Below are 19,776 nucleotides of genomic sequence, written 5' to 3'. Positions count from 1 at the left end.
AAAAGTACAAAAATTAGCTGGGTGTGTTGGCGTGTACCTATAGTCCCAGCTACTTGGGAGGCTGAGGCAGGAGAATCGCTTGAACCCAGAAGGTGGGGGTTGCAGTGAGCTGAGATCGCACCACTGCACTCCAGGCTGGGTGACAGAGTATGACTCTGTCTGGGAAAAAAAAAAAAAAAAAATTCCTTTACGTATTAATCAGGTTTCTGCTGAATTAATGTGTTTTTATTACATGTAAGACCTGCCATGTGAACTACAGTTTCCACAATGTCTTCTTCTTGTTGTTGTCATGGATAAGCTGCCATCTCAGCCTAAGGAAGTGCAAACCCTGTGGTGCACAGACAGCCAGGCCTCAGAAACTACAACCAGGTAGCAAACATGTTTTTATCCAGTCACATTACCAATGGTTGAGAATGCTCTGTTGTTTGGAATGGTCTTGAAATTAAGTTTTGTTTTTTTTTTAATCAGATATTTATGTTAATAGTTATTGTGTAGACCTCATATGTGTGTGCTACACACACATATATATTGCTACTATATAACAGTAGATAAATATAAAATATATAAACCTATATTAGATGCTAAAAATATTTTAATGTTTTAATTTTGTTTAGTATTGCTTAATGGTGAGCATTATAAACATTGATTATAATAGAGTAGCTGTAAGTAGAAGCATTTAAAAATGAGCTCTGGTAAATAGAACACTAGACTATGGGGGAGTGTGTGTGTGTGTGTGTGTGTGTGTATATATATATATGGTATATCCTGGCAAATTTTACCTTTAATCATCTTCCTTGCCAACACCATAGTCCATGCTCTAGTTTCTTTCTTCCCGGATTACTCTGTGCTCTAATTTTCTACCTCTTCCTTTATCCCATTCTGTGTACATAACATTTATGTACTGTCAAAGAAATTCCTTAAAGGAGAATTTTTGTGGACATTTTTTGCATCATTTACCAACTGTTTATCTTAGTACTGAGTTATACAAAGTCAGAGTTCCTCAAGGAACTTGAAACTTAAATAGCTAAATTAGATATTATATGGAAAACAGAAAATAAGTAGCAGAAAAGGAGGAGTCATTTTAAGATTAAAATGGTTGAAGAAACTTAGAGGATTTAAACAACAAATTAAAAATAGTCAAGTTATGGGCATGGTGTAGTGGCTCACGCCTGTAATCCCAGCATTTTGGGAGGCCAAGGCAGGAAGATCACTTGAGCCCAGGAGTTGGAAGACCAGCCTGGGCAACATAGTGAGACCTCATCCTTAGAAAAAATTTAAAAATTAGCCAGGACAGCTGGCACATACCATTGGTCCCAGTTACTTAGGAGGCTAAGGTAGGAGAATCACTTGAGCCCAGGAGGTTGAAGCTGCAGTGAGCCATGGTCTTGCCAGTGCACTCCAGCCTGGGTGACAGAGCAAGACCCCGCTCCAAACAAAACAACAAAACTGTCAAATTGTAAGTACGTAAAGAAGACAAAAGCACGAGTAAAAGGAAGACATAAATAAGGAGTGTGACAGAAACAAGGAATATTTGTTGAAAATGAATACAAGAATGAGGAGCAAAAGTAGAAGATGGCAACAGTATGGGACAGGCTTTTATTCCAAAGTTGAGAAGTTCTAACATTATGCTTCAGTTTTTGAGCAGAATAGAAGCTCAGAGCCAGGTTTAGGGAGACTAACCTCATCATGGTACACTGAATGGGATAAAGGAAGAGGTGAAAAATTAGAGCACAGAGTAGTCCGGGAAGAAAGAAACTAGAGCGTGGACTATGGTGTTGGCAAGGAAGATGATTAAAGGTAAAATTTGCCAGGATATACCTTATATATATACCTATAGTCTAGTGTTCTATTTATCAGAGTTCATTTTTACATGCTTCTACTTGCAGCTACTCTATTACAATCAATGTTTATAATGCTGACCATTAAGCAATATTGAACAAAATTAAAATATTAAAATATTTTTAGCATCTAATATAGGCTTATATATTTTATATCTATCTACTGTTATAAAGTAGCAATATATATTGTCTACACAATATTAACATTCATATCTGATTAAAAAATGTTTTTTGACACACATGAGGTCTACACAATAACTATTAACATAAATATCTGATTAAAAATTTTCTTTGACACTGTATTTTCCTTTTATGTGCATATTCACACATGTTGGAAACTTGCTGAGTATACCTCTTGAAATTTTTCTTTGCTTAAACAACCTTCCATGTTACATATTATTATTATACTTGCTAATTAGTAAATGTTATTAACGTTGGGTTCAATGTTCTCAATTTCTCTGCAGGATATCTCTACTCAAAGCCATTTTCTACAGTTTTGAGCAGTGTTCTGGTGAACTCTCTCTACCTGTTCATTTACAGGGATTAAAGAGTAAGGGGAAAGCTGAGGTGGCTGTCACATTGTATCAGCATGTTTGTGTTCATCTGTGTACATTTATTACTTCCTTTCATCCCTCACTGTTTGCTGAACTGGTAAGCATATTACTGTGCTAAGCTAAGGTTACACTTTTGCTTTCTCTTCACTGAAATTGTGATTCATATACAGAAGAAAGAGTGGGAATACTTAACGTGTATTCGTTTTGAATGAAACTTAGTTGTGTCCTAGAAAATGGTAATCCTAGATTCCTATATTGTATAGATCTAATATTTGGCTAAAATATTTGAGAAAACATTTTGGGTGGGGAGGTATGCAAAGACAGTGTGAGAAGAGGAAAAAATATGTGGTACTTAAGTAAGTTTCAAAAGAAAAATTAATAGCTTGTAGTACCAGGGCTCTTTTAGATCTCAGATATAATGTAGATTTTCAAAAAATAGAATTTGATTCGAAAAGAGGTTAAGAAATTCTAGGAATTTGATACTTGTAATATCTGAAATTTAAGGATCAGTAGCATTTCAGATATTACATAATATCTAGCACCTATTAAATATTGTATGTGAATAAAAGCAGAAAGAAGAGTATAAGCATATATGTTATTTATGTTGTTTTGAATATTTCAGGCTACTTAGAGAATCTTTGTGGATCCTCGTGATTGAGTTACCACATTTAAAACCATGTTGAACTCTCCATAGCACAGCACGGTACTTAATGTATAGTAGGTGCTCAATAAATAGTGAGGGAATGGCAGTGTCCTTTTAGATACTAGAAAGTAGAACTTTCCCATTGAGGATCTGTTCTTTGGATTCTGATAGTGCTTTCTTGTTTTATTTTGAGAAATATAATACTATTATTGTGAATTTTAGTATTTAAATAAATTTTTCTGTTTTTGATTAGGATGCTGCTCTGCTGAATGCTGTACTTAGTGCTAATATGATCACCTCTTTGTTAGCTATGGATGCATGGTGCTTCCTTGCTCGGTACAACATATTTGCTTTTTCTTTGGATTGGTTATTAGTAGTGACTGACAGTAAATAATTTTATAATTGTAAGTTTATAGAAAAACTATGTTTCAATAATCCTTTAATAATAATTCCCAAAATGCTCTGATTTCATATTACAGCATTAAATTAGGAAACAAGTTCTCTTCTTTCTTTGGTTCAAGCCAATAGATGAGTACTGTTTAGGGAGTTTTGTATATTGTGATACTATTTGGTCATGGAAGTAATGGCAGTTTTTAATGTCCTCATCAGAATATTTAGTGCTTTATGCAAGTTCATCTCCTTGTGTTTCTGAGTAATTGTATAAACCCAGTTGCCTTCTCTTTATGTTGCAGATATGGGACTGCTGAACTCTGTGCATACCATGTCACCATAGTGGCTCATCTGGTGCGTAGAATTACAAGGCCTCAAATACCCACTCTCTATGCAGTTCCTTTGGGGATATGATAATCTTTAAGAATGTGAATATCAGCGGGAGAAATATCATAGTAACAAGATTGTTTTGACAGTCTTTGTCCTGTATTAATGCTGATGCTTTTAAGAAGGATGTACTGAAAAACTGTTAGTGTGAAACTGGGGATGTTTTCTCATATTCTCAGGATTTTATGTAATTTCAGTAATTGTTCTGGGAAGGAAAGACTAGGTTGAGATTACATTTAAAATTGAATACAAAGTAGAAAATAAGAGCGATTTATAATTGATGGCCAAGAGGTCTCTCTCCTCTGTCTCTCTAATATGCCTTAGACCCTGATTTTGTTGTATTTTTTTTTTTAAGTCAGGATGATTTGAGAGGAACTTGAATTTGACAGTGATAGATGCTTTTGGCAAAAGATTTAGTCATGTTTTATGAATGGGTACACAGAGAAAATGATTTAATAATGATTTCATCTTTTTAACATTAACATTTTTTGCTTTTAAATTCTGAAGTGTTTTATGTGTTCCACATAAGATGATTATGACCTATTTGTTATGTATTTTTGTCCCTGGCCTTTAAGATCTTATGTGGGCCATACATCTTTTGCTTTCCAATAGTCTTACTGTATCTTACATTTCTTGGTTTACCTTTAAAGGATTTTGTAGATCAGACAGTGAGGTGTGTAATATGAACAGCTGACATCTATGTCTCCATGGCTAGATGGTCTGGATTATCACTTAACCCACTTTACTAAATCCTTAACATATCTTTCACAAAGCAGATAAAGAGTGATTTTTATGTTACGTGTTTTATGTCTCAGGTTTCCTTTAAATAAAAGCTTATCAGTGCATTATGGTGTAGGAATGGATTTCTTCTAGTTCATTATGATATAAATTGATTCCAGGATGGAATGATAGTATATTATGATAGGAATTGATAAAATTGAGTTTATAACATTTTTTTGTTAGTGGTGGTTTTTTTCTTAGAGACAGGGTCTCATTCTGTCACCCAGGCTAGAATGCAGTGGTGTGCAATCATAGTTCACTACAGCCTCAAACTTCTGGGTGCAAATGGTCCTCCTCCCTCACCCTCCTGAGTAGCTGGGACTACAGGCATGCACCACTATACCCAGCTCAATTTTAAAACGTTCTGTGGATATGGGGTTCTTGCTGTGTTGTCCAGGCTAGTCTCAAACTCCTGGGCTCAAGCAGTCCTCCCACCTTGGCCTCCCAAAGTGCTGGGATTACAGTTGCGAACCACCACACTCAGCCCCTATAATGTCTTTTAATGAGCTTCTGTCTTGTAGAGTTTTATCTACCTCTCTATTATTGTAGTTAGATCTTAAAAAGTTCCATGAATTGTCTTTGGACTGACATACCAAGTTATCAAAATGATAATTAGAAATAGAAATTACAGTGTTATTTTTAAATATAATGTCAAAATTTCAATCTCATTCTAAATTTAGATTCATTGAAGATAAAAAAGAAAAGCCCCAAAATTAAAAGTCAATATTACTACAATCTTTTCCCCTAGAAAGAGCTGCTATTAATATTTTGGCATATTCTCTTCTTATAAAAATTCTGATTCTAAATTAGTCAATCTCTTCTCTCTTTCTCATGTCTTTTTCCAGATAAAATCATGCCCTGGAGAATGTTATCAACTCATCAACCTATCAATACTGTTGAAGCGTCTCTTTTTCTTCATGGCCCCACCCCATCAGGCAAGGAAGGATATCATCTTTGTCACTGTCTGTGAACCTGCTCAGAGTTGGATTCAGACTCCTTTGATAGCCTTTTTTTTTCCGTTTTAAAAATTTTATTTTATTATTTTTTTGAGACAGGGTCTCACTCTGTCACCCAGGCTGGTTGTACAGTGGCTCAGCCATAGCTCACTGCAGCTTCAACTTCGGCTCAAGCAATCCTCCCACCTCAGCCTCCTGAGTAGCTGGAACTACAGGCACACACCACTACGCCTGGCTAATTTTTTAAAAAATTATTTGTAGAGACTGGGTCTCACTATGTTACCTAGGCTGGTCTCAAACTCCTGGGCTTAAGTGATCCATCTCTGCCTTCCAAAGTGCTGAGATTGCAGGTGTGAGCCACTCTGCCTGGCCTTGCCTCCATTTATTTTAAATTTATTGGTGTGATCTAAGTATAAATTTTCGACATGTTGATTGCTTTGTTTATTGCTTTCAGCTGGGTATAGATTTTGATGTCCTTGCTTCAAGTTATAATAATTATTCTAATTCCATCTTCCTGAAATAGATCTTTCCCCTTATTTTTCAAGTATATTTGAGATACATGAAATGAAATGGTTCTGTATCCCCTGCCCCTTTTATTTTGAAGAGCTAGAATATTATTTTTGTTCTTAATGGTCTTTACATAAACCTGTATGGCCTAGTGCAGTCCCTCAGACTGGTCACGTCGGAACTCTTTTATGAGCTTTTTTAAAAATACAAGTTCCTGGACTCTAATCTGTGGATGGGTGGGTATGGAGGCATGGGTATGAAGTAAGGCTCAATAATTGGTTTTGTTGGTACTATCATTAAGTTCCTATGTGAGTCAGACTTGGATCTAAGCTTGGGAACCACTACATTAGTGAAGGGGATTAGAATTTAAGGTCCTGTGGTCCTTGCTTTGAATCCTGGCATACCGTGACCTTGGGCAAGTCATCCTTTCTGAACTTCATTTTCCTTGTCTGCAAAACAGAAGATATGTATAACTATTTTGAAAAAGTTTGTAAAGACTTGGAACTAATACATGGAAAACAGCATAGTGCTAGGTTTAAGAGGGTGCTCAGTAAATGCTAGGAGTTATTTCTGACTAGGGTTTTTGCCCCAAGTCCAAGTCTGTTCCTGCCCTAGAGTGGTTGGTCAGGAACCAGAGGTACTACAACTACCTCTTAGCCTTCTTTTTCTTAAAGGTAGCCCCACCCATTAGCCCTCTAAGAGCATGGGAAGCTTGCTTGCTTCCAAAAGAATTTTCTACTCCAGATCTCTTAGAAGAAGTGGGACTGGGAGGGAAAGGGTCACATGTCATAATACTTTAAGAAAATCACTTTCCTTTTTTTTTAGACACAGGGTCTGGTTATGTTGCCCAGGCTGGTCTCAAACTTGAACTCAAACGATCCCCCTGCCTTGGCATCCTAAAGTGCTGGGATTAGAGGTGTGAGCCATTGAGCTCAGCCGTCACTTTCCTTTTAACCTCAATTTTCTTATTTATACAACAGGAATAAAATTATTTTCCCAAAGTGGTTGTGAAAATTTTAACTTTTAAAATAATATAACTCAGAATGAATTAGCTATGAGGTCTAGAAGCAGTGTTCTAAATTAGATAAATTATAGTCTATGCCTGGAGATCTCTTACTCTCAATTTTCTAAATTTTTCCAAATGAGGCTATCAGATATATAAATTATAGGTAAATGAAGGGTTACTTTTAATTTGTATCTTCGGTTATCGAATGCAGATTTTCTTTATGTACAAGTTATTGTGATAAAACTTAAGAAACCTGAATCTGAATACCTATTCTGAGAGTCTTTAGGAGAGTTAATTATAAAATTGAGATAGATACTAATACTCATAAGGCAGTTAAGAAACTTGATAAGATAGAGAATATACATATGGCATGAAAAGACCATTTAACAAATGTTAGGTCTCCTCTCCTGTTTGGCCTTTTTTTTTTTTTTTTAAACCCCTTAAGATATTATCCTTTCTCTTAAAGGAAGGAGGACGGGAAATAATATTTTTGAGACTGTACCAGTCCAGGCACTTAATTCATTTAATCCTTACAGCAGCCTTGTGGGATAGATAATATTGTGTCCATTTGACAGATGAAGAAACAGTAGCTCGAGGAAATTAAATAACTGCCACAAATTCACACCTAACAGCTGATCTGGGATGCTGAGGCAGGAGGATCGGAGGATCGTTTTATTTAGCCCAAAGTTCAAGTCCAGCCTGGACAACATAGCAGGACTCTCTTTACAGCTTGGAAACCACTGCATTATCTCATGATATCTCAAGGAACATAAAATCTAGTATAAACTATAAATTTATAAAGATACTCATATTAAAGAGTGGTTTGTGATGAATGCCAAAACTGAGGCACAAATCAAATGTTGTTGGGTGTTCGTAGCTGAGACAGTCATTTCTGAAGAGGTGCAGCATGGGAACAGGTAGACATAGGAGTTGGAGTTGATGGCATTTGAGGTATGTGTTACAGGATGAATGTGGAAGGTGGTGGGACTAGAGAAGCAAAGGCAAGAAAGCATATTAGAGAAAAAAGGAGAAGCAAGCAATGAAACTTGAAATAATTATTCAGCTATTTGCATACAAGATGTTGTCTTTTTAAGTAGTAAAATAAGAACCCCAATTTTTTTTACTAGTGATGTAGCCTTAACATAAATGAAAATAGTTAATCCCAGTATGGTGATAATATACTTTAAAAAACAAAAGTGTCTATGATGCTCATTTGGAAGAAGATGCCGATAGAAATAGATGTTAGAATGCATTTACTGTTTTAATATGAGGGGTAATTATTGAATATCACATTATTTCTTTTAGTATGTAACTATTAATAGTATTCCATTTTATCAAGAAAAGCAAAAATACAAGAAGGTTACCTACTTGAGGGAAAAGTATTTAATATGCCTTATCTAAGCACACTGATAGTTTGTACTATCTTTTTAATGTAAAGTAAAAATTACTGCATTTACATTTTAAACCCACAAGTGTATTTTTTCTTTCCAGTTTTAAGAAGGGAAATCATAATTCTCTGTGTATTATTCCCTTATACTTTAGTCTTTTATGAACTATTTTGTCATAGCAGTTTTAAGTCTTTAGAATTGTGTTGAAACCAGGGTTTTCAACCTCAGAATAGAATCTTGAACTCTTTCTGTAACAAATTTTGGCAATACCTACCCTTTTATGTTGTCCAGGACATTATATTTTTAGTTTCTATTTTGGAAAGGGAAGTAGTTCACCCACTCACTGGACTTTATTATAAAGAAAGGTGATACTTGAACTGATGTTTGCCAGTTGGCACAGTTCTCTTGGCTTTCCTGATGTAGTTTGCTTTTATGAATAAAGCTGCTTTTTATAATAGACACTCGCTCATCAAGGGATCTGTTTTTCTGGCTGTAGCCTCTGTCACAGCAGATAGCCACATAATTTCTAGCTTGTATTGACAGGTAAATATTTTCCACAAAAGAAGTAAAATTGAAATACAAATATAGTATATGACGGAAAAGTTTCTCTGTCAGATTCAATTTTTTTTGGTGAGTTTTTAGTTTTTGGTGTAGGAAAAGTTTTCATCAAGTAGATTTTGAATATTTTAAATTGAATTATTCTACTTCTTAGAAAATACACTAATATACTTCCTAGTTGGATTATACTTATTTTAATCATTAAATGCACTATTGGTTTTACCATTTTTCCACCAAAAACTGATTCAGCATTTAAACTGTTTCTTAGAACTCTTGTTTTCCATTTTTATCTAGTCTGTAACATCTGCATTTTAACAAAACAGTACTTTTCTGTTAACCTAGTAAGCACTTTGAATTGTTATTTCAGTGGTGGAATGGATTTGCCAACCACATTCTTTTTGATTTGTGGCTTACCTTTGTGAAACTGATTTAGTATGTTGTCTAAAGTAGGGCAGAACCAGCTAACTCAGTTTAAAGCTGAATCTTTGCTTCTTTAAGTTCTCTGCTATGAATCAAGTGAGATAATAGTAAGCTATGAAGGTTGACTAAATCCAGTTTGTATATTTGGAATGTTACTTTTGACTTAACTACAAGGTGAGGAGTATACAGAAAAATAAGACTTATTGGTAAGTAGGAGCATGATAAGATATCTGACATAACTAATAATGAAATACATTATTTAATGGCTTAGTGCATTTATATCGTGCTCCACTTAAGCTGTGTTTTTGTTTTGGAAACCAGTGCAGTGTCAACAACAATAATAATAAGGTATGTTCATTTATGTTACCTTGGTCTGGAACATAGATATTACGGTACTATTAAAAAGCTTTCTTGAAATATTAAATGTGGAAACAAATACTTAGCTTTTGTGTATCCATTCCTCTGACTTGTCTCATATTACTCTTCTTTAACAATTTATTTCAGCTGGAGTTTATCCATAAATTTTCCCCAAAAGAAGCAGAAAATCTGCCTCTGTGGCAGCATATTTCCTTCCAGGCGTTACCTGCTGAGCTTAGGAAACAAACTGTCCATGAGGTCTCCACGGTAGGCACAGCAGAATGCAGGAAATGGCTGAGCAGCAGTCATACTTTGGGAGAACTAGAATCTCTGGTAAGATAATAATTTTGATTAATTTTATTCATTCAGCAGCTATTTATTGAGCATTGTTTTAGGTAATGGGGATAGGTTGTTAATAACAAGCACACAGGCTCTGTGCTCTGTTTCTGTTAGAACCTAGTAAGATTTTCAGATTTCTACATCGTAAAAGAATCTGTGAGAAACGTACTGTTATTTTAATTGATGTATTATATTGGGGGGTTGTTTCCTATGTTGCTTAAGACATGTTGAGACATGATCAAACACACTATGGAACACTTGACTTGTGTATTTTTGCTGATGCATCTCTGGATTAGGCAGATGTAATTCTTCCATTCGACAAAATACAACCCCCATTTTATGCGAACTTACTCTGAACCTTTATGTACCTTTTACATAGAATGTTCCCTCATAAAATAATGGAATAATAAAAAGACACTCATCCACTAGAAGAAGTAGGAAATGCGAGCTTTTAAAAAGTTGACTGGATATAGTACATGTAATTGAATTTTCCAGTTTAGTGTTCATACGCTCATTCATTCAAGAAATGTATTTGGAATACTTTTATGTGCCACTTTGTTCTAGGCATTGGGGGTACATCGGGAACCAAAAATTTCTACTCTCATAGACTCACATTTGAGCTTAGCAGTGGACAGTAAAATAAGAAATGCCAATTTACATTAAGTAGAGAAAAGCAAGGATAAGGATAGGGCATTCAAAGGGACAGAGGTCTATTTGCAATTCTAACTTAGGAGTTCAGGGTCTTCTGAGGGCATATGTCTCCATGCTGAGTACAAATGTTCTGATACTGTTACATGTAATGACACTTGATCATAATTATTATAATTTTTTGTGAGGGGATGAGGTTTTGTTCTCATGGCCCAGGCTGAGGTGCAATGGCGTAATCTTGGCTCACTGCAATCTCCGCCTCCCAGATTTAAGCAATTCTCCTGCCTCAGCCTCCTGAGTAGCAGGGATTGGCTCCCACCACCATGCCCAGCTAATTTTTTGTATTTTTAGTAGAGACGGAGTTTCGCCATGTTGGCCAGGTTGGTTACGAACTCCTGACGTCAGGTGATCCACCCGCCTTGGCCTCCCAAAGTGCCGGGATTACAGGTGTGAGCCACAGTGCCCAGGCTTATCCAAAGGAAATGTTTTTATGTGACTTTATTTTAGAAAACCTGTTAAATACCTTGTTAATAGGTTAAATGTGTCTGAGTTTTGCATTTAATGTGTACCAATTTCTATAGTAAGGACAAAAGATGTTTTGTTTTATATTAGGTAAAGTAAAAGCACTATAAGTAAACTTTTGAAGTATGACCACAGCTTTTTAGTCCAGCAGGTTGTTTAACATATGTCTTTTTAAATTTTTTTTCAACTTTTATTTTTTATTTTATTTTTTGGGATGGAGTCTTGCTCTGTTGCCCAGGCTGGAGTGCAGTGGCATGATCTCGGCTCACCGCAACCTCTGCCTCCTGGGCTTAAGCGATTATCCTGCCTCAGCCTCCCAAGTAGCTGGGATTACAGGCACCCACCACCATGCCTGGCTAATTTTTGTGTTTTTAGTGGAGACAGGGTTTAGCCATGTTGATTAGGCTGGTCTCGAACTCCTAACCTCAGGTGATCTGTCCGCCTCAGTCTCCCAAAGTGCTGGGATTACAGGAGTGAGCCACCATACCCAGACTCAACTTTTATTTTAGATTTAGGGGATACTTGTGCAGGTTTGTTACCTGGTTTTATTGCATGATGCTGAGGTTTGGGGTATCAGTGATTTCATCACCCAGGTACTCAGCATAGTACCCAACAGTTTATCAATCCTTATCCTCTCTCCTCCCTCCCCCTACTAGTAGTCCCAGTGTTTATTGTTGCCATCTTTATGTCCATGAGTGCCCAGTGTTTAGCTCTTACTTATAAGTGAGAACAGTGGTATTTGGTTTTCCATTCCTGTATTAATTTGCTTAGGATAATGGTGTCTAGCTGCTCTATGTTGCTGCAAAGGACATGATTTCATTTTTTTTTATGACTGTATACTATTCCATGGTATATATGTACCACATTTTCTTTAATCTGTTGATGGACATCTAGGTTGATTCAGTGTCTGCTGTTGTGAGTAGTGCTGCAATGAACAAGTGAGTACATGTGTCTTTTTGGTAGAACAGTTTGTTTTCTTTTGGATATGTACCCAGTAATGAGATTGCGGGGTAGAATGGTAGTTCTGAGTGCTTTGAGAAATTGCCAAACTGCTTTCCACAGTGGCTGAAATAATATACATTCCTACCCACAGTATATAAGCATTTACTTTCTCTGTAGCCTCACCAATGTCTGTTGTTTGACTTTTTAAACGGCCATTGTGACTGGTGTGAGATAGTATCTCATTGTGATTTTGATTTGCATTTCCCTGATAGTTTCTTTATATGTTCGTTGGCCTCTTATGTGTCTTATTTTGAGAAACGTCTGGTTCATGTCTTTTGCCCATTTTCTAATGGGGTCGTTTTTTACTTGTTCAGTTGTTTTAAGTTCCTTATAGATTCTGGATAGTAGACCTTTGCCACATGCATAGTTTGCGAGTATTTTCTCCCATTTTATTGGTTGTCTGTTTACTTTGTTGATAGTTTCTTTTGCTCTGCAGAAGCTCTTTAATTAGGTCCTGCTTGTCAATTTTTGCTTTTATTGCAATTGCTACCGGTGTCTTTCTCAAGGCTGAGGTCTAGAATGGTGTTTCCTAGGTTTTTTTCTAGGATTCTTATAGTTTGAGGTCTTACATTTAAATCTTTAATCCATCTTGAGTTAATTTTTGTATATGCTGAAAGGTAGCTATCCAGTTTCATTCTTCTGCATGGCCCAGCACCATTTATTGAATAGGAGTCCTTTCCCCATTACTTGTTTTTGTTGACTTTTTCAGTGATCACGTGGTTGTAGGTATGGGGCTTTATATGCAGGTTCTCTATCGTGTTCATTGATCTATTTCTGTTTTTATACCAGTATCATGCTGTTTTGGTTACTGTAGTCGTACAGTTTCAAGTCAAGTAATATGACGCCTCTGGCCTTCTTCATTTTACTTATCATTACTTTGGCTATTCAGGCTCTTTTTTGATTCCATATGAATTTTAGAATAGTTTCTTCTAATTCTGTGAAAAATGGTGTCAGTAGTTTGGTAGGAAAAGCATTGAATCTGTAGATTGCTTTGGGTAGTATGGCCATTTTAATGATATTGACTCTTCCAATCCATGAGCATGGACTGTTTTTCCATTTGTTTGTGTCATCTATGATTTCTTTTAGCAATTTTATCGTTTCCTTGAAGAGATCTTTCACCTCCTTGGTTAAATGTATTCCTAGGGGTGTGCATGTGTCTACTGTAAACAGGATTGTGTTTTGTTGTTGTTGTTGTTGTTATTCAGACGGAGTCTCTGTCGCCCAGGCTGGAGTGCAGTGGCGCTATCTCGGCTCACTGCAAGCTCCGCCTCCCGGGTTCACGCCAGTCTCCTGCCTCAGCCTCCCAAGTAGCTGGGACTACAGGCGCCCGCCAACACACCCGGCTAATTTTTTGTGTTTTATAGTAGAGACGGGGTCTCACCATGTTAGCCAGGATGGTCTTGATCTCCTGACCTCGTGATCTGCCCGCCTCGGCCTCCCAAAGTGCTGGGAGTACAGGCGTGAGCCACCACACCCAGCCTTGTCTTCTTGATTTGCCACTCAGCTTGAATGTTATTGGTGTATAGAAATGGTATTGATTTTTGTACATTGATTTTGTATCCTGAACAGTTTGACTTCTTCTTTTCCTATTTGTATGCTGCTTTTATTTTTTTCTCTTGCCTTATTGCTCTGGCTTGAACTTTCAATACTATGTTGAATAGGAGTGGTTAAGAGTGGGTATCCTTGTCTTGTTCCATTTCTGAAGAGGAATGCCTCCAGTTCTTGCCTGTTCAGTGTAATGTTGGCTGTGAGTTTGTCATAGATGGCTCTTATTATTTTGATGTATGTTCTTTTGATGCCTAGTGTCTTGACGGCCTTTATTATGAAGGGATGTTGGATTTTACCAACAGGTTTTCCATGTCTTTGAGATAATCAATATGGTTTTTGTCTTTAATTCTGCTTATGTGGTGAATCACACATTGATTTGCATATGTTGAACCAATCTTGCATCCCAGGAATGGAGTGTACTTGATCATGGTCAATTAAGTTTTTGATGTGCTGTTGAATTTGGTTTGTTAGTATTGTTTTGAGGATTTCTGCATCTAGAACATGTTCATTTGTAAAAGGAAATAGGTAAATCTTAAGAAGTTGTATGGTAATTTCATAAAATTAAGTGTGGTTGTCTAATAGATTAAAGGCATTCATTGTTACTGATTATTACATTCTCATAAGACCTTCCCTGTACCCCCACCACACCTCAAAAAACCTCATTCCTGGCTAGTCAGAGAGAGAATGGAGTATTTTCACACATAGGTAAGAGTTAATCCAGAAAATATTGCCTTTAGTTTCAAATACTAGTACTTCTTAAGTACTATCTTTGCTTATTAAATGCAGTGTTGCTGAGGCATTTAAAATTTTCAAATAACAGGAAAAATAAAAATCTAGTAAACCATAAAGATTGCTGTGTGCGTAATGTGAAAAAATAACTTTTGTTGATGTGTATTATAAAGTAGCTTGATTATACTGACCACTTGTATCAAAGCTATTTATTAAAGTACATTTCTGCTTTCATTTGGTAACTTTGGGTTACCAACATTTCACCCTAAAAGGAAGTTTATGGCTGGGTGCGGTGGCTCACGCCTGTAATCCTAGCACTTTGGGAGGCCGAGGTAGGCGGATCACAAGGTCAAGAGATCGAGACCATCCTGGCCAACATGATGAAAAGCAAGTCTCTACTAAAAATACAAAAATTAGCTGGGTGTGATAGTGCGTGCTTGTAGTCCCAGCTTCTTGGGAGATTGAGGCAGGAGAATTGCTTGAACCTGGGAGTTGGAGGTTGCAGTGAGCCGAGATTGCACCACCGCACTCCAGCCTGGTGACAGAGCGAGATGCCGTCTCAAAAAAAAAACCGTTTATTTAGAAAAACAAAGCAAATGTTTCTGTGTACGAGGAAAATTATTTTTAATATATACTTGTGTTAAGTAAATAGCTGAAAAGATGGCTTTGGCTCTTAGAAATATTATTCTACATGGACTTTTATGAAGAGTTAAAAGTAACTTTTATAACCTCTAGGTAAGTGGGCTCTTGGTGGTGCTTTAGACTGGTATTTAAACTCAGGTCCTTTCTTGTTTCTGCCCTTTAGAACACAGTACTGTCTGCTTTGCTTACAATATGTAATTCTGCTGGTGAAGCTTTGGATACAGGAAAACAAACTGCAATTATGGAAGTTGTGAGTCAGCTTTGGGCTTTTGTAAACATTAAACAGGTAAGGAAAACAACTGATCCTTTCTTTATCAAAAAACAGAAAATATCAAAAAAAGAGGATAGTACTGAAATTTTCCAGTGTAGAGTAAAATGTATCTCATTCTTTTGGGTGTTTGGTAGACCTTTATAAGAACTTAAAGTATCTGTACTCTCTCAGGCCGCTTTGATTTTCAGAGTGTGATAGAATTATATTAGTAAAATTAGAATACGTGATGTGATGGCAGTCCACCTACTTACTTTCCTAACTGGTTATACCCTCTTCCCTACCCGCGCCCCCCGCCCCTTATCTCTTCCCCTATTGTTTCTGTTCTGTTTTGGGTTAATGTATCCCATTTCTGTGATTCTAGGGCCTTTAATAAATCTTTTGGGCAATGGAGAGTGAGCTGACTTAAAGGTGGAAAGGGCTAGTGAATAGATGTGGCTAATTTCTATTTCTCTTTCCCAGCAAAGCCAAGAAGCCAAGTGATGATCTAAAACTAATGATATGCCTCCCACACCATGGTTGTACACCTGTTTCTTAGTTTAAAAATATAAATAGGCTGTTTGTTTTCTCTGACTAAGTATAACACTGGCCTCTGGCAGCTAGTGGAAGCTAAAGGCAACAGCCATACTTTTGGGAAATGATAGAAATGATTTTACAGATAATGTTTTATTATTATTATTTTTTTATGGTCAGATTACCCTACTGCATGGTTTTGACTTCAACAAGTACTTTCCCGGATGTTCACAAATCATTCAGTATTCATTCAGGATATCTGTGATGGGGATATAGCTTACAATATTATAACGTAAACCAAAATTATGAAGAGGAGAAATGAAATTTTAAGATGACTAAGGAACATTTATATAAGTCTTTCAGTCACAGACAAGTAATTAGATCCTTTTAGACTTAAATTTGGATTTCAATCACAGCTCTGCTTTTTATCATAGCCACGTGATCTTGAACAAATTTTTTAACCTCTTTGACCCTGTTTTCTTATCAGTAAAGGTAATAATATCTACCTCATAGAGCTGTTGTAAGGCATAAATGAGGTAATATAAAATGCTTAACATATTACCTGATATATAATAAGTGCTCAATAGAAGTTTGCTATTATTATAGTAATTCTTACGTGATTGAAACTTTTTCTTCAAAATTATTTTGTGTTTCTTAGGTAGCAGATCAACCTTACGTTCAGCAGACATTCAGCCTTTTACTTCCACTGTTGGGATTTTTCATTCAAACTCTAGATCCTAAACTGATAGTTCAGGTAAGAGTAATGACCAAATTGATACTTTGTTTGCTAAGGAGGTTGCTAAATTGCTATCATGTGAAATAGCTTTCTAGAAATAGTTATTTTAAACCTCCTGTTGTGTCATATATTGACTTGTCTTCATCAAGGATATCTCATTTCTCTTCTTTCTTCCTTACAGTATTAATACACGGCGCTGTTAATTCAGCCTTTATCTGTTCTTCGTCACCCCATACTGAGCAGTCAGTACTTTTTGTTATTACTGTTAACTACCCCCCCACAAACCCCTGAGGTTAGGAGTCGTAGTTCATGTGTTGAACCCTGAGCAGTTTCAAAGGCATTTCAGCAGCTGTGGGAACGCTGAATCGGTTAACCAATATGGATTAAAAGATAGCACCCATTGTTTCTTTGAAGAAATACAATTATTTTGAAAGAAGAGCACTACTGAATTTCCTCTTCGGCCTCCTGAATTTCCTCTTTGGCCTCCAGCTTACATGGCTAGGACAGGCAGAGCCTGGGTCACTGTCTAGGCAACCCTTGTCGTGGTGCCTCAGCTGCGCCTTTCTTTTGGAGGTTCTAAGATGACAGAGAAAATGGGAAAGCCCTTCAGCTAAACCGAAGTGATTTAGAGGCTTTGGAAAGAGTCCATACTAGAGAGAATTGATGCCCCAAATTAAGAGTTAGCTTAAGCTCAGGGTCAGGTAAGAAAGAGAAACAATAACTGTTAAGAGAAACTACCCTTCTTATTTATGAAGATGATGGAAGAGATGATTCCTGTCACAGTATGTGGTAGAACAGAAAGGAATGAAACTTAAAGCTTTGCTTTTAGTAGCTGTTTTTAATGATGTGTATATGAAGAAGTTAGCAATAACAAGTATGTACTATACCATATGTGTAACATGGATTTTACTAATTTATAAAGAATCAGAATACAATAATTAACTCAGTGAATGCAACAATTTGATTCTGATTCTGAAACCTCTAATATTCTTTTAGAAAAAATAATTTTGATATAATGTGCCTACCTTTAAAAAACCCTAACAAAATTCTAAAATTTTTAATTAAGTAGATTGTTCAAAACGTATTGCTTCCTTTATAAAAGATTTCACCTTAAGATTCCCTTAAATTAGGGGTTTGCAAATTATGGCCTCCTGTCTAAATTTTGCCCTCCTGTTTTCAGCCCAAGAGGTAGGCATGATTTTTAAAGGTTTGCAAAATAAAAAATAATATGTAACAGAGAACATGTTGCCTACAAAGCCTAAAATATTTACTATTTGGCCTGTTAGAGAAAAAGTTTGCCAGTCCTTACTAAATAATGAACTTCTCTCAATAGAATTTTAAATACAGGCATACCACAGAGAGATTACAGGTTGTGTTCCAGACCACCACAATAGAGTGAGTCACATGAATTTTTTGGCTTCCCAGTGCATACAGAAGTTATGTTTACACTATACTGCAGGTTAAGTGTACAACAGCATTATGTGTAAAAAATGTATATAATTAAAAAACACTTTCTTGCTAAAAATGCTAATGATCATATGAGCCTTCAGCAAAGCATAATCTTTTTGGTGGTGGAGGGTCTTGCTTCAGTGTTGATGGCTGCTAACCCATCAGGATGGTGGTTGCTGAAGGTTGGGGTGGCCATGGCAATTTCTTAAAATATGACAGTGAAGTCTGCCACATCAATTGACTCTTCCCTTCATGAAAGATTTCTCTGTAGCATGTGATGCTATTTGATGGTATTCTACCCACAGGAAAACTTCTTTCAAAAATACAGTCAGTCTTCTCAAATCCTGCTACTGCTTTAACAACTCAGTTTATGTAATACTCTAAATTCTTTGTTTTCATTTCAACAATGTTCACAGCATCTTCTATACCAGGAGTAGTTCTGTGTCAAGAAACCACTTTCTTTGCTCATTCATGAGAAGCAACTCCTCATCCACTCAAGTTTGATCATGAGATTGCAGCAATTCAGTCACATCTTCAGGATCCACTTCTAGTTTGCTAGCTATTTCTACCACATCTGCAGTTACTTCCTCCACTGTAGGCCTGAACCCCTCAAAGTCATCCTTGAGGGTTGGAATCAACTTCTAACTCCTGTTAATGTTGATATTTTGACCTCCTACAAATGAATCATGAATATTATTCATGGCATCTGGAATGATGACTCCTTCCCAGAAGGTTTTCAATTTACTTTGTCCTGGTTTATCGAGGAATCACTATCCATGGCAGCTATAGCCTTATAAAATGTATTTCTTAAACAGTAAGACTTGAAAGTAACAATTCCTTGATTCATGGGCTGCAGAATGATTGTTGTATTAACAAACATGAAAACAATCATCTCCTTGTATATCTCCTTTAGAGCTCCTGGGTGAGCAGGTGCATTGTCAATAAGCAGTAATATTTTGAAAGAAATCTTTTCTGAGCAGTAGGCCTCTCAATAGTGGAATACAAAAAATATTCCGTAAACAGTGATATAAACAGGTATGCTGTCATCCTGGCTTTGTTGTTCCATTGATAGAGTACATGCAGAGTAGATTTAGCAGAATTCTTAAGGGCCTTAGGATTTTTTTTAATAGTAAGTGAACATTGGCTTCAACTTTGCCAGCTGCATTACCCCTCAAGAAGAATCTTGAAGCCAGGCATTGACTTCATCTCTCTAGCTATGAAAGTCCTAGACAACATCTTCTTCCAATAGAATGGTGTTTCCTCTACATTAAAAATACATTGTTTAAGGCAACCACTTCCATCAGTGATCTTAGCCAGATCTTCTGGAGAATTTACTGCAGCTTCTTCATCAGCACTTGTTGCTTCGCCTTGTACTTTTATGTTAGAGATTGCTTCTTAAACTTCGTGAGTCAACCTCTGTTAGCATCAAACATTTCTTCTGCAGCTTTTTCACCTCTCAGCTTTCACAGAATTGGAGAGAGTTAGGGCCTGGCTTTGGATTTGGCTTTGGCTTAAGGGAATATTGTGGCCGGTTTGATCTATCCAGACCACTAAAACTTTCCATATCAACAATAAGACTTTCTGTGTTCATTGGAA

At 36.5% G+C, this 19,776-nt stretch overlaps 2 protein-coding genes across 12 annotated transcripts in view; one reads left to right on the top strand and one right to left on the bottom strand.

Moving 5' to 3' along the window:
• SCYL3 (SCY1 like pseudokinase 3) overlaps nt 1-19,776 on the bottom strand; it is an 81,243-nt gene that overhangs the window by 11,832 nt on the left and 49,635 nt on the right. The gene's annotated exons all lie outside the window — the stretch shown is intronic.
• Nucleotides 1-19,776, top strand: part of FIRRM (FIGNL1 interacting regulator of recombination and mitosis) — a 57,827-nt gene that overhangs the window by 31,883 nt on the left and 6,168 nt on the right. For 10 of the 11 annotated variants that reach the window (XR_007724168.1, XM_050783832.1, XM_050783760.1 and 7 more), the window contains 8 exons: nt 240-369; nt 2,303-2,489; nt 3,289-3,371; nt 3,728-3,779; nt 5,438-5,527; nt 9,932-10,117; nt 15,378-15,500; nt 16,654-16,749. Coding sequence is in view for 10 of the 11 variants with exons in the window: in XM_050783832.1 (XP_050639789.1) it covers nt 240-369; nt 2,303-2,489; nt 3,289-3,371; nt 3,728-3,779; nt 5,438-5,527; nt 9,932-10,117; nt 15,378-15,500; nt 16,654-16,749 (947 nt within the window). In the remaining variant the exon portion in view is untranslated. Of the gene's footprint in view, nt 1-239; nt 370-2,302; nt 2,490-3,288; nt 3,372-3,727; nt 3,780-5,437; nt 5,528-9,931; nt 10,118-15,377; nt 15,501-16,653; nt 16,750-19,776 lie in introns of those variants that run through there. The other variant, XM_050783853.1, reaches the window with a different exon arrangement.

This window comes from Macaca thibetana, chromosome 1 (assembly GCF_024542745.1).
Source record: "Macaca thibetana thibetana isolate TM-01 chromosome 1, ASM2454274v1, whole genome shotgun sequence".
In the NCBI taxonomy this organism is placed as follows: domain Eukaryota; kingdom Metazoa; phylum Chordata; class Mammalia; order Primates; family Cercopithecidae; genus Macaca; species Macaca thibetana.
This window is presented reverse-complemented; position numbering and strand designations above follow the sequence as displayed.